The 13,817-nt window shown below is 39.6% G+C and overlaps 6 protein-coding genes across 6 annotated transcripts; 5 read left to right on the forward strand and 1 right to left on the reverse strand.

Moving 5' to 3' along the window:
• Positions 1-263: 263 nt before the first annotated feature.
• C5L36_0B00450 (uncharacterized protein) lies at positions 264-1,532 on the forward strand (the record flags this gene model as incomplete). The annotated part of the gene is made up of 1 exon (XM_029464396.1): positions 264-1,532. The coding sequence occupies one exon, from the start codon at positions 264-266 to the stop codon at positions 1,530-1,532; it is 1,269 nt and encodes a 422-aa protein (XP_029320255.1).
• Positions 1,533-2,502: 970 nt separating this feature from the next.
• C5L36_0B00460 (uncharacterized protein) lies at positions 2,503-3,699 on the forward strand (the record flags this gene model as incomplete). The annotated part of the gene is made up of 1 exon (XM_029464397.1): positions 2,503-3,699. The coding sequence occupies one exon, from the start codon at positions 2,503-2,505 to the stop codon at positions 3,697-3,699; it is 1,197 nt and encodes a 398-aa protein (XP_029320256.1).
• Positions 3,700-4,165: 466 nt separating this feature from the next.
• C5L36_0B00470 (uncharacterized protein) lies at positions 4,166-5,836 on the reverse strand (the record flags this gene model as incomplete). Its single annotated transcript, XM_029464398.1, has 1 exon — positions 4,166-5,836. One exon carries the CDS (start codon positions 5,834-5,836, stop codon positions 4,166-4,168), a length of 1,671 nt encoding a protein of 556 aa, XP_029320257.1.
• A 1,461-nt stretch (positions 5,837-7,297) lies between these two features.
• Positions 7,298-8,263, forward strand: C5L36_0B00480 (uncharacterized protein; the record flags this gene model as incomplete). The annotated part of the gene is made up of 1 exon (XM_029464399.1): positions 7,298-8,263. The coding sequence occupies one exon, from the start codon at positions 7,298-7,300 to the stop codon at positions 8,261-8,263; it is 966 nt and encodes a 321-aa protein (XP_029320258.1).
• A 234-nt stretch (positions 8,264-8,497) lies between these two features.
• On the forward strand, positions 8,498-9,520 carry C5L36_0B00490 (uncharacterized protein; the record flags this gene model as incomplete). Its single annotated transcript, XM_029464400.1, has 1 exon — positions 8,498-9,520. One exon carries the CDS (start codon positions 8,498-8,500, stop codon positions 9,518-9,520), a length of 1,023 nt encoding a protein of 340 aa, XP_029320259.1.
• A 361-nt stretch (positions 9,521-9,881) lies between these two features.
• Positions 9,882-13,280, forward strand: C5L36_0B00500 (uncharacterized protein; the record flags this gene model as incomplete). The annotated part of the gene is made up of 1 exon (XM_029464401.1): positions 9,882-13,280. The coding sequence occupies one exon, from the start codon at positions 9,882-9,884 to the stop codon at positions 13,278-13,280; it is 3,399 nt and encodes a 1,132-aa protein (XP_029320260.1).
• Positions 13,281-13,817: the final 537 nt, after the last annotated feature.

Here is a 13,817-nt window from a genome sequence, read left to right on the forward strand (position 1 = left end):
GATACTTTTCAGGATAGGAATTGCCTTTTTAGGTAGTTGCCAAAGCTCGAAAAATATTGAAAAGGAGTTGAAACAGCAATTTTGTTTTTCACGAGGTACAGGAGTTTCTGAGCCGTTTATCAAAGACACCAGGTGCCACACTGTTGGAAACACGGCATGAGATTCTTTCTTGTCAAAACAGTCCTGTAGAAATCAGACCATTATGAATTATGTAGAGCTCAAATATGGCTGATGATTCAATGTTATAAAGATGAAGGAAATCCATGAAACGTAAAGACCTACACTTGTATAGTCAATATAAACATTTGCAAGGATTGCAACACAAACCCACAATGGCAACTTTCCAAAGACTAGATCACGACGCAGCAATCCATTTTGATAAGGATGCAAGCACTGAAACCAAAGATTATCTGACCATCTCAGAGGACCGCCTCAAGGAATTGAAGTACCCGGAGTGGGCTCCAACCTGGGAGAAAAAGCACGATCACCAGTTTGACCATATTCCCGTGTTCAAGCATATTGACAGAGGCTTTTACGGTGATTCTGAGTTCAAGTCCCTTAAGGATGCAGATGGAGTTACTTTCAAGCATGTTTCTCCAAAACTAGGCTTGGAAGTCGATGGTATTCAGTTGAGCGATTTGTCGGATAAGCAAAAGGATGACTTGGCCCTATTGGTTGAGACCTACGGTGTTGTTGCCTTCAGAAACCAAGATTTCAAGAACCAATCTTTTGAAGAGATCAAGGACTGGGGTAGATACTTTGGCCCACTCCATATCCACCCAACATCGGGTGCTCCGCTTAACCAACCAGAATTTCATTTGACGTTCACCAAAGGCAGTATTTCTGAGCAAAAGAAGTTGTTCAAAACAAAACTAAATAATATCAGCTGGCATTCAGATGTTGCTTATGAAAACCAACCACCTGGAATTACGGCTTTTGCTATGTTACAATCTGGTCCTTCTGGAGGTGACACCCAATTCTTGGATATGTTTGAAATATACGATAGGTTATCACCATTAATGAAGTCCATTCTTGATGGACTGAGGGCACTAAACACGTCCAGAGATCAAGCAAACGATGCTATTGCGTCTGGTAGTATACAGAGGAAAAATCCAATTGATTCCATACACCCTGTTGTCAGGTATCACCCGGTTTTGAAAAGAAAATGCTTGTTTGTTAATAGGGGGTTCACTAGACAAATTTTGGGATTAAAAACAGAAGAAAGCGACTACTTACTATCTTTTCTATTTGATCATATTCAATCATGTTTGGATGCTCATGTTAGGCTTTCGTGGGATGAAAATACCGTGGTTGTCTGGGATAACAGAAGAGTCTTACATACACGTACAACTGACTGGGATACAGATGAAATCAGACATGCCTTTAGGGTAACCACTGTAGCTGAAAGACCTGTTAGTACAAAGGAAGAATACGAAAGCTGGACTCCTGAACTCGAGAAGTCGAATATTAATATCAATGATTTTGTTATTAGTCTCGGACCAGAAGAGTATTATGAGAAGTTCTATACCTAATGGAAATTTTCTCATATTTAACATTATCTAACTCCTTGTGTTTTTTTTACTTTCTTGGTCTAAGCTAGGCCACCTACATCCAAAATGGTTATAATGTTTGGATTACTCTCTCTCTGAGAGATTGATTGATTTCCTTTTTTACTCTTTATGACTTAAAATCTTAACCTTAGTATATAGAAGAAAAAACTTCTCAACTATAAATACCGCTCTAAATAAAAGCATAACTAGTTATTGATCCTATACCACAGGAGCGTATGTTCACTTGGTTGACTGTACAAGGCTACATGACACTTTTTGCGAAAATGGATGGTTGGTGAGGCCATGTCACTACAAGTAAGTGGCTACAGCTTACGTTATCTCTCATTAAAACTGGCACGTGCAGTTCTCTCACATATACAGGACCAAACATGTACCTTTTTCTCGGATGTGTGAAAAACCATCTATTAATAAGAGCAACGTGTTTTAAAGTTTAATTCTGTATGACCGTTGCAACTAAACTTTCCATGGCATTTTTCTCGTCGCCCAAATCCATATGTATGCTACGATTGTTCCCCTGGTATGTTAGAAGGGGACTTGATGGTTTCAAATGTATATCATGACAAGCTTTCTATAAGACCCTTTTTAGTTAAATAACCATAATTTGATGCCACAGCTCTTCAATAATTTTTTAAAAAAAAAGAAAAACTGATAACAAGTCGCAACCGCTTTTTTTGGCACATGTGGCTAATATGCCACACTTCCTGATAAGGTAAATGTGGACACTGCTGATACAGAACAACTTTGGCTTTATATCCAACGGGGTTTGATGATTATTGAAAGAGAACATAGAACATATGTTTCTAACGAAACAAGAGAATTATAAATAGGGGGGGGGGGGAGGTGTTCCAGCAATCTAAATTGAGGAAAGGGTATTGCGAGACACTTCTAGGTGCCAGAAAGCAACCTTCGCAAAGGAAGATTAACATACCAAATGGCAACTTTCCAAAGATTAGAATACGACGCAGCAATCCATTTTGATAAGGATGCAAGCACTGAAACCAAAGATTATCTGACCATCTCAGAGGACCGCCTCAAGGAATTGAAGTACCCGGAGTGGGCTCCAACCTGGGAGAAAAAGCACGATCACCAGTTTGACCATATTCCCGTGTTCAAGCATATTGACAGAGGCTTTTACGGTGATTCTGAGTTCAAGTCCCTTAAGGATGCAGATGGAGTTACTTTCAAGCATGTTTCTCCAAAACTAGGCTTGGAAGTCGATGGTATTCAGTTGAGCGATTTGTCGGATAAGCAAAAGGATGACTTGGCCCTATTGGTTGAGACCTACGGTGTTGTTGCCTTCAGAAACCAAGATTTCAAGAACCAATCTTTTGAAGAGATCAAGAACTGGGGTAGATACTTTGGCCCACTCCATATCCACCCAACATCGGGTGCTCCGCTTAACCAACCAGAATTTCATTTGACGTTCACCAAAGGTGGGGTTGACGAATATAAAAAGCTCTTCAAAAATAAGTTGCATAATATCGGCTGGCATTCAGATGTGACTTATGAAAACCAACCACCTGGAATTACTGCTTTCGCTATGTTACAATCTGGTCCTTCTGGAGGTGACACTCAATTCTTGGATATGTTTGAAATATACGATAGATTATCGCCATTAATGAAGTCCAAACTAGATGGGCTAAAAACTTTGCATACATCAAAAGACCAGGCGATTAATGCAACCAATTCTGGTGGAATTGAAAGAAAAAACCCTATTGACTCCATCCATCCTTTAGTTAGGTATCATCCAGTCTTGAAAAGGAAATGTTTGTTTGTTAATAGAGGGTTTTCGAGAAAAATTCTAGGACTAAAGACAGAAGAAAGTGATGCTTTGCTTTCCTTCTTGCTTAACCATATCGAAGCATGTTTGGATGCACATATTAGGTTGTCATGGGATGAAAATACAGTTGTTGTTTGGGATAACAGGAGATTACTACACACCGCTACTGTTGATTGGGACAGTGATGAGATTAGACACGCCTTTAGAGTTACCACTGTTGCTGAAAGACCCGTTGGTAGCGAGGAAGAATACGAAAGCTGGACTCCGGAACTAGAGGAAAAAAACATCAAGCTCACAAATTATATTGCAAGTCTGGATCCAGAAGAGTACTACGAGAAATTCAAATAAAGCTGATTAATCAGTGACTTCTTTGTGAATCATACTCTTTGATATCCCTTTGTGTGTTTATTTTTTTTATAATTTTGCTTAACGAGAATCTGGTATTTTTTTAGTTTATGTTGTATGTTTTATAATGTCAGCAACCTTTTTATTAGTCGGTCTGATGGGAAAACGTTAATTGAAAAGGTCTTTTTGCGTTTTAAAACTTTATTTATTTATGGAAAAACCTTATAATTTGTCTCTTTATTTGGGCTCCCGTATAGTTTGACAAAAAAAAAAAACAGCGTGTTGGTAATTATATCTTGATTTTAGCCATGGGAAAGAAGAATTACTGTTTTTCAGAGATTTCCCTTGATAGCATCAGTTGCAGTAGTATGTGATTTTAAATTCGATATACTAGGCAAAAGTTATAAACCTATACTTTGGATAAAAAAAGCAGGATAATATTAAATTAAAAAATTAAAAGAATAATAAATCAATGGGCATATCTAAAGTCTAATCTATTTGATCCCTTATCGGTTGTGGTTGCAATATACTCGTCCCGTTCCTCATCAGACATTGCATTCCAAATTTTCTCCCTCTTAATGTTTAGGTAGTGGTAAAAGTATTTGGTTGCAAGTAAGGTAGGTATCATTAATAATGCAAACGCAAATAAAACTGAATTACCTTTATGATATAGAGGCTTATCATTGGTCCGGTAGACATTTGAAGAAATAATGGAGCCGGCCTGAACAAACATATTGTAAAGCGAGGCACTAACTGTCCTAGTTTTAATACTTTTAGAATTCCTGGAAGTTGCAGACACCATCATTGCATGAATGTAGGGAACACTTAAGAGCACAGTCAAAAGTGCATAAGTTTGCCACTTTTCGTAGTAGTTTCCACCCCAGAATCTCAAAACACCGAAACAAACTACAGACCATAATGGTTGAATGAGGGCAACACCAAAAATATTATTAACTCGTTCACTGACCCACGTTGTTGACAATAACGTAATAATTTTCAAGACATTGTAAGGAATACAAAGCAAGTTAGTGTGGAAAGTGCTAAATCCCATGTCCCTAAGTAACAACGTCATATAACTTCCCACTGTACCTTCAGGAATATACGCAACAATTCCGATAAAGTACATTGGCCACAAATGCCAATCACTTATAGCCTGAAACAACATTTTAAAGTCCAAACCTTGCCTATTATGCATATCGCCCTTGGTAGGATCGTCTCTAAGCACTTTATTAACAACAATTTTTTCTTCCCTCTCTGTGAACCAACCTCTTGGATTCCAAGGTTTTTTTGTTTGAACTGGAGAAGGAACCATCAAAAAGAAGGCAGAAATACCAATCCCAAGTGTCAACAAACCTTCAATCAAGAATAACCACTGCCAACCTGCATGTCCGTGTATTCCCCTCATATGTAAAATTCCGTAAGCAATTAGATAGTTAATAATGGTTGTGACATACATGGCTGTCCAAAAGAAAGAAAGTCTAATCGATAGTTCGGCAGAAGTGTAGAAATACGATAACCACAAGACTAAATCTGGAATGAACCCACCTTCACATAACCCTAACAAGGCTCTGCATGCATAGAAGCTGTGCTTACCATCAAGTTTAAACTGACAAATGGTAATGATTGACCATAGGGTCATTTGAATCGGAATCCAAACATCTGCACCCAATCTTTTGGAAACCAACTGGGAGGGCAATTCGGCACATAGAAAGCAGATATAGAAAATGGTGTTTCCCGTATTATAGTTGTCTGTAGTCATGTGTAGATCTTTCAACATATTGTCCGAAACAGCCTGGGCCAAATTGCTTCTATCCATATTCAAGGAAGCAAAGAAAAGGCATGCCATGGCAGTGACAATGAAGTCCAATTTCCACGTAATTCTTCTCTGTTCCTGCTTGGTCCACTTGAAAGTATGGTCAAGTCTTGACCGACACTCATATTGCGTCTCTTCATACAATTGCACATATTTTTCTCTGAAATTGGCATTCAGGAAAGGATTATTTATAGACTCTTCCGCTTCATCAGATTCAGATATCACCGATTCATCATAACTTTTAATGTCACCATTCTTGTTGATATCATTGAATTCTGTGAAACTCTCACTCGAGTGAATGGATACTTGTGATATTCCGTTGACCATGGTAGTTTTCTTGTCCGTGGATAGCTACAATATAAATACGCATCAATAGACATTTCTTCAAAAGTGAAACTCAAAGATATTTATATGACAACTGGTTACAGAACAATTCTGTCCCAATATCTCGAGAGGGTTGTTCAAACACCGAGGTTGGAGTGTGGATTCTTAATCTATACACACAAACACCCTCTGAACCTCTCAATTGGGTCAATTGCTCCTTCGCATACACCTTGCAGGATACTTGTGTTCATCTCTCACGTGTCTCTAATGAAACTTTCAGCCATAGTAGCCGTCATTGTGGCATTTTTCACTGAGCCACGTTTTACCCTTCGCGTAATATTGTGGCTCCCATTTCAGGAGATCATCATATTTCTACCTTGAATACCCTGATAGCAAGAACCAAATCATGCATCTCCTTCAAAACCCTTTCCTTTTATTAGAAGGCTATCAAAGATAATGACCCAGACCCTCTTTGATGAAATATTAGAAAGACAAGAGGTCCTGCGCCATTATCCACAAGGGAAGTTTAAACTAAATCCACGTGATGAGGTGGGAATCGTCCACACTTCCCGTGCACCTACTGAAACGATGTAAAACCGTATATGGATAGAAGTGACATAGTTGTCAACTATATCACTTACATATTAATCTGCTCCAAAAAAAACTCACTCACATGTCTGATAGACCTACCCGTGTATCCAATAATTGGAAAACTACCAACATGCCGTTCCACCAACCGTTCCTCTGTCAATAAACTCAATGTATCGTCTTATAGGTTTCAGTTGCAGAGCTGACTGTTCAGCAATGAAATTTACCCTGCTCCTTGCCTGTTTTTCAAGACCCTCAGGACAACTACTGGAGCATCTACTGAGGTTCCAACAACTTGCCTATTCAAGCAAGATTGCGCAACTACTTTAAATTTTGCCTTATTTTCCCCATGTTTCGCAAAGAGGAAGAAATTAAGGAAGACTTTTCCCTTTAGAGACTCTTTCAATAGTCCTCTACATCATGTTGAATATCTTACATAATACGCGTTATCCTTCTCTTTCTGGCAGTTTGTTAAGTTTTGCCATTAACGGTCAGAAAACGTCCTTTTTCGCAGGGGGGGAGTTTCCGCGAACTGTTTCTATTTGCAGCGTTTCACGATAAGAACAAACAGAGGTGAAACAATTGACAAGCATTGGGATTTATCCGTGTATCTCCCTCTCTACAGTACAAGAGTGTCTTAATGGAAGGTGTTGAACATTACCTGTACTTAAGGAACAGAGAGCTGGCTTCTTTGAGGGGTATGGCACTGCTTCAATTAGAAGCTTATCGATTTTTCCCTTCAAAAGCTTCGGCGCTGTCTATATAAATACCCTCCTGTATCCTCAAATAAGTGTACTTTATATGCCATCATATTGGTCCCCCCCCTTCAATATATAAAAACAGGAACCAAACTATAAAAAAAAAAAGAAGAAAAGCATGTCAAGCCCAGTCTATAACCACACAAACAATAAAAGACTAACCCTTATTAAGGCGCCATTCTCTGGTGGTCAAGGTAAAGGTGGTGTTGAAGATGGTCCTGCTAAATTGATTGAATTTGGCCTGCTAAAGGATATAGAAGCCCTTGGATGGGAGTATACTGTTGAAGATCCACTGTCGGATTTCGATACTGAAGAAATGAAGGCAGATAAAAGTGACGTTTTCGGGAACTGTAAGAGACCAAGTATGGTTTCCAAGTGTTGTGAAAAGATCTACAAATCTGTCTCAGATGCATATGCTACAAAGAGCTTCCCATTAACAGTTGGTGGTGACCATGCAATTGGTATGTCGACCATCTCTGCATTTATCCACAACAACCCGGACGGTGGTATCATCTGGGTGGATGCCCACGCAGATATTAACACTCCAAGCACGACTGAATCGGGTAACTTGCACGGGTGTCCTGTAGCCTTTGCAATGGGCTTAGAAATTGAAACTTGGCCTCCACACTTTAAGTGGTTGGCGGAGCTCTCAAACTTTGTCAAGCCAGAACAGATCACATATATCGGTCTCAGAGACGTTGACGCCGGCGAAAAGAAAATCCTTAGAGACCTCGGTATAACTGCATTTTCAATGTACCATGTCGATAAGTATGGTATTAATGAAGTCGTCCAAAGGGCGATGAAGGCTGTCTGTCCAACAGGTAAAACCCCTATCCATTTGAGTTACGACGTCGATGGTATTGATCCAATGTACGTTGTAGCAACCGGTACCCCTGTCAGAGGAGGACTCACTCTAAGAGAAGGTTTGTTCCTTGTTGAAGAAATTGCCCAATCCGGTAATTTGGCTGGTGTTGATATCGTCGAAGTCAACCCTGCACTAGCGTCAACAGAAATGCATATCGTCGATACCGTTAACACAGGTCTCTCTATTGCCAGATGTGCCTTAGGCGATACGTTGTTATAAGAAATTCATCAATACCCTCTCCTCCCTCCACCCCCCTTTAGTTCACACCCTGTAATGAATTGGTATATAGACCTCCGTGTAATTTTACAACTATTAGATATTAGATTTGAGCAGCCGGAGTAAATACTGGTAACGGTATTCACCATGCCAAAAAAAAAAAAAAATATTGAAAAATGAAAAACGAAAAATCCTGTATATCCGGTACCGGTTTTTAATTGACTCACCGCGTCGCCGATGGAGTTTATGATTTCACCAAATTCCATGCTTGATCCAGTTAGGCACTTTACTCTTTCAATCGGTTCCTTGAATTGCCCTCTCCCACTGTATCAATTGCTGGAACTGAGTGGATGTCTTGAGATGTCGGATAATAAAGCAGCTCATACAAGACCAACAGAAAATAACAAAAAACATCCGCCTAGATACGCTGGATTTATAGCTGGTGTGTTCTCTGGAGTGATGAAGAATGCAGTTGGTCACCCTTTTGATTCAGTTAAAGTCCGTTTGCAGACATCCTCTGGTAGATTTACGGGTCCATTAGATTGTACCTTGAAGACTTTGAGGAATGAAGGTGTCCAAGGTCTTTATAAAGGCTTTACACCGCCATTGGTTGGATGGGTTTTAATGGATTCTGTGATGCTTGGTTCATTGACCGTTTATAGGAGGTTGGTTAAGGAGAATATCTATCCAGACGAGAAAAAGATGCCCCTTTTTGGCCACTGTCTTGCCGGCTTGCTATCAGGATGGACTGTTTCGTTTGTTGCTGCGCCTATTGAAACGTTGAAGGCAAGATTACAGGTTCAATACGACGCAAAGAGCAAAATATATTCCGGACCAATCGACTGCTTGATAAAGTTGTGGAAACACGATGGTATCAGAACACTCTATAAAGGGCTGATACCGACCATGATCTTTAGGACGAATTTCATTGTCTGGTGGGGTTCATATGAGATAATTACAAATTATTTCACAGAGCATACCAACCTAAGTAAGGCGGCTACAAACTTTTGGGCAGGCGGACTGAGTGCCACATGTTTTTGGATCACTGCTTACCCTGCAGATGTTGTTAAGAATGTCATCATGATTGATGGTGTCTCGAATCCTAGGTTCCACAAGTATTCAGATGCAGTTAAATATGTTTATCGTGAAAGAGGGGGTCTTAGGGGTTTCACTAAGGGGTTCTTACCCAGTATATTGAGAAGCTTCCCTGCTAATGCTGCCGCTCTAGCTGCTTTTGAATTTGTAATGAGATTGTTTTAGATCCCACTGATAGACAACCATAAGCATAGAATACCAGCATCCAGCATGACAGGTGCAATGGCATTAGTAAACCACCCAGTTGTCAAAATAGTCATTTTGCCTTTTAACTAATTTATTCCACAGATCAAACTAAGGACCTTCGGAGAATATCTTTGAGGTATTACACTCTGTTTACCCCCCAATTTAGACTATCTACTATGTAAAAGTTCATGTAAATCATAAGCGTCGTAACATTTCGCTCATTTTGGATTTCATTGAGGCAGAAACAAAAATCCCATCTGTTCATTAAATTTCGTGCTGGGATGCAGTTTTAGGAGGTTTCTTTGCAACGGCGACAAACATCATAAAGTCAAGAAAAGCTATGTCGGACAAGAAGAAAAATAGGCTTTCTATCTACAATCTTTTCGGAAAAGCCCCTTCACCAGAGCCTTCTGCAAAACCGCAAAAAAGAAAATCACGTCCAACTCCTTATTCAAAAATAAATAGGTTGTCATATGTCCTCCCTAATGATGCGAGCTTGAAGAAGGCAGACTACTCATCCATTCCAAAGCTCCCAAAAAATGACAATAAACTAAACCCATCAAATAGAAATCTAGAAGTAGCAAATAAAAGTTCCAAATCAACATCCCCTAGTCCGTCTAATAATAACAACAATCTAAAAATATCATCAACGGTAACGCCTCCAGCTAAAGAATCATTACCCTTGGTGAATAGCAATTACAATATTGATTCATCCAAAGAGAATGAAATTCACTCTTTAGGGCAAATACCAAACACACCGTCTAAAGCCAACAACGTCGGAAGTACGTCGAGTCTTTCGTCATCGATTTATCCCAATGATTCATCATCTAAAAATTTAAGCAATTCTACACTACCTGATTTTGCCAGAAAATCATCATCTATTTATCCAGAATCAATGTTTTCTCCAGAAAGGCGAAATACACAAAAGCTTGGTAATTTAAGGTCTAGTCAAAGCGTTAAAAGGACAGATTTACTAAGGAAACGTAAGCCGCCTCCAACACTGTCGCTAAACACAGAGTCTGTTTCTGAGAATTTGGAGCCCACAAGTAGGATCAAAGCAGAAGAAAATGAGATTTTGTCTGATAGCTCATTAAAAAGCTCAGAAAGTGAATTTTCACCTCTTAAGTTAATGCCTATAATTTCAAATTCCTCTGAGCAAAATCAACATAAAAACCTATTATCCTCGGATACAAAGCTAGATCCGGCAAATAATGTTATGTTTGCCCCTTCTAGTATGGATTATGATCCACCCAAATTTCAAAGTCCAGAAAGTAATGACTTAAATACGAACAATCATAAACATTCGAGAACATTATCAAGCATTGAAGAAATAACAAGTGCTTTAGAAACTTTCCAAAGGGAACAAGAGCGATCATTTCTACATAACAATGATAGAATGGAATCAATCAATGGGCAAATTGAAGATCATAGTAGTGAAATATACAACACGAGCCAAACTAGCGATAAGCTTACCTTCGACCATGATGAGTCTTTAAATCTTGAGAGTTGTGAGCATGAGGATTACCCTGAAAATTCTGAAGAGCTTTTAGATGACGAATCAATGAATAAACAAACAAAACATTATGATCCTGAAGGAATGGGTGGTGGCGGTCTGTTTATGAAAGTTAAAGATCTTCCATCATTAGAAACTGGAGAAAGTTTGCCTGAGTATATCGAAAAGTTAAAGTGTACTAAGCTCAATATACCCGAAGATAATAAAGAAGATTTTTCCATTGAGTTGACCAAACCTAAAACCTTGGGTTCCGACTACTCCAGCTCTTTTGAGATTTTTTATGATGTGCCAGAGAGTAACTCAAAATCCTCACAGGTTACTCCTGTCCTTTCGGCAAACCAACAATTCGAAGAAATAGCTAGAAAAAATGAGGAAACTGAAGACACAACTAAAGAAAATCTATCAACTTCAGTAGAAGGGGAAGGCAACGCTCCTACAGAGGTGCACTCCTCTGCCGCTGATGAAGAAGGAGTCAATGATGAAACTGAAGGCCGCGTTTCTCTTGCTGATGTAAACTTGGTACGTCCAGTGGATGAATATTCTGAATCCTCTTCCAGAAGTAGAGAAGAAAATAGCAAAACTCACTTTTCTACTGAAAAGATGGTCGACCACAGGGAGTCTGTATCTACAGAAACAGTTGATGATGAATATGGAGTAGAAAATTGGAAGCGATATAGCACTGAAACTGACTTTTTCCCCAATGTCGAAGAATTGAAAGACGATATGAGTTTTTCTGAAGTCTCAAAAACTTCAGAGGATCAGGTTATGATAACACCAACCGAAGAGATAGCTCAAAGGGAACTCGATTTGGATGATGAAATTGAAAACAGCTTTAATGAAATGAAAATTTCCGATCACTGTGCGAATGGTGAGGCAGTTCATGCAGAAAGAAACGGTAGCATTAACGATTTGTATCCAACTTACACAAGAGAGTCTGATAGTGTAGAGGCTGACAAAGATACTAGTAAGAGTAATAACTTCCACACCTATGCCAATTTTGACCGTTCCCCACTGCTCTCTCTAGACGCCTCCTCATCTGATGATGTTGAGGGAGATAATGAAGGGTTCGACAGTGATGCCCTACAATTTTCACCGAAAACAACCGAAGTTCCATTATACAGACACAACTCAATGCTAGCAAAAGGCGTTTTAGCAGAAAACAAGGACATAACTACTTCGGCAAGTTCCCGCTTTAAAGGGAAAGGTGGTTTGCATGTGATGAACGAAGATAGAGTGAGTCCATCTGTTTCAGGAAGTTTAAGTTTTGGGTCTAGTGAACATAAAAGCGAAACTGCTATCTCTGATGATCACTACAGTGGAAGTTATGCCCACGAACTCGAGTATTCGGATAGAATTGTTGCACCTATTCCTGATTTTAATTCAGGTACTTCGTCTATAGATGAAGAATCTCAAGATGCTGTAGGGGACTTCGACTCGGAGCATAATTTTGAGCCTATTCTGACATATGACAGGAGGGAAGATTTACAAGTAGCCCCTATTCAACACTCCCAGTTAACTGCTTCTACACCACCTGTTCCAGGGGCTACCCATAAATCAAAAAATAGACGGCCGCCCCCTGTATATCCATCTGCTGGAAGAAGGCCTCGAGGACTATCCGAAAGTACGGCCAACCCAGAGCTTTTCAAGAATGGTATCAGTAAACCAGCTGAATTTTTAGACAGAGATAAAGTAGCGGAAAAGAATGCCGATTTCAATGAAGAGAAGAGCTCTCATGATGAAGTCCAAAGCGAAGGTGTCATCAAAAAGGGAGAGAAGTGTAGCTACATAGAAACTCTCAGACAGAAAAAGGGAAAAACCAACATCAAATCCAATCCTTCACCTCAGATACTGCCAATTTCAATCAAACAAAATGGAACAATCTCTCATAAGAAAATACCCTCTCAGCAGTTACGAATGTCCAACAAAGGTAGAGCCTTCCGTCATGGACATGTCACTGTTAAACCGAGAACGAGACTGCTGGCTAGCGAAATTGACGATGGCGAATTGCCTGATGCCACATTATTCCACTCATCCCAAAAAACCAAAGTTCCAGTTCATCCAGATGCAGATGTAATTGCCGCTTCAGAACGTTTCACGCAACTTGCAAAGCAGAATTCTCGCAATAACGGAGATTTAGGACGTATAAATAGTGTTCTTAGTGTCAGACCCCATTACGGAACTGGCATGACATTGTTTGTCGCCAATCCTGACAGCGACGACGAATAGGACTGATCTCTTAGTTGTCTGTTCTCCCCAGTGTAGCATCCAATACTCTATAGACTTTAATCTATTAATCATAGGCACATGCGCCACTTGATATGTTACGTGGAATCTCGCGACTGCGCCACTTGTATGTGCTTTTTTCTATCCTTTCTCTGTTCATTATTTTTGGAATTGTGGGTTTTTTGCAAAATGCTCTGGTGGCCGTCGCTGACGCCGTGAGTTGTTATTGTAAATGAGAGCCCATTTGCTGGAACAGTTGAGTTTGGTGACCATTTTTGCAGAGAACCAATTTGCCACAAATCACAAGCAACAGGTGCATTTACAATGTCTGTAGATTCTGCAGCTTACACATTGATCTATGAGGTATGTTGTTGCAAGCTCCCCCCTATTGCGGGCCTACTAGTTTTCTTGTTTGTTTTGCCTGTTATTATTGGAAGACTTCAAACACGTGAATATATTCAATGAACAATCCACCAAATTGTAGACTGAAATACTAACTGGGTTCTGGTAAACTGCCTTTTATTATTTTTTTTACTCTAG

This window comes from Pichia kudriavzevii, chromosome 2 (assembly GCF_003054445.1).
Source record: "Pichia kudriavzevii chromosome 2, complete sequence".
In the NCBI taxonomy this organism is placed as follows: domain Eukaryota; kingdom Fungi; phylum Ascomycota; class Pichiomycetes; order Pichiales; family Pichiaceae; genus Pichia; species Pichia kudriavzevii.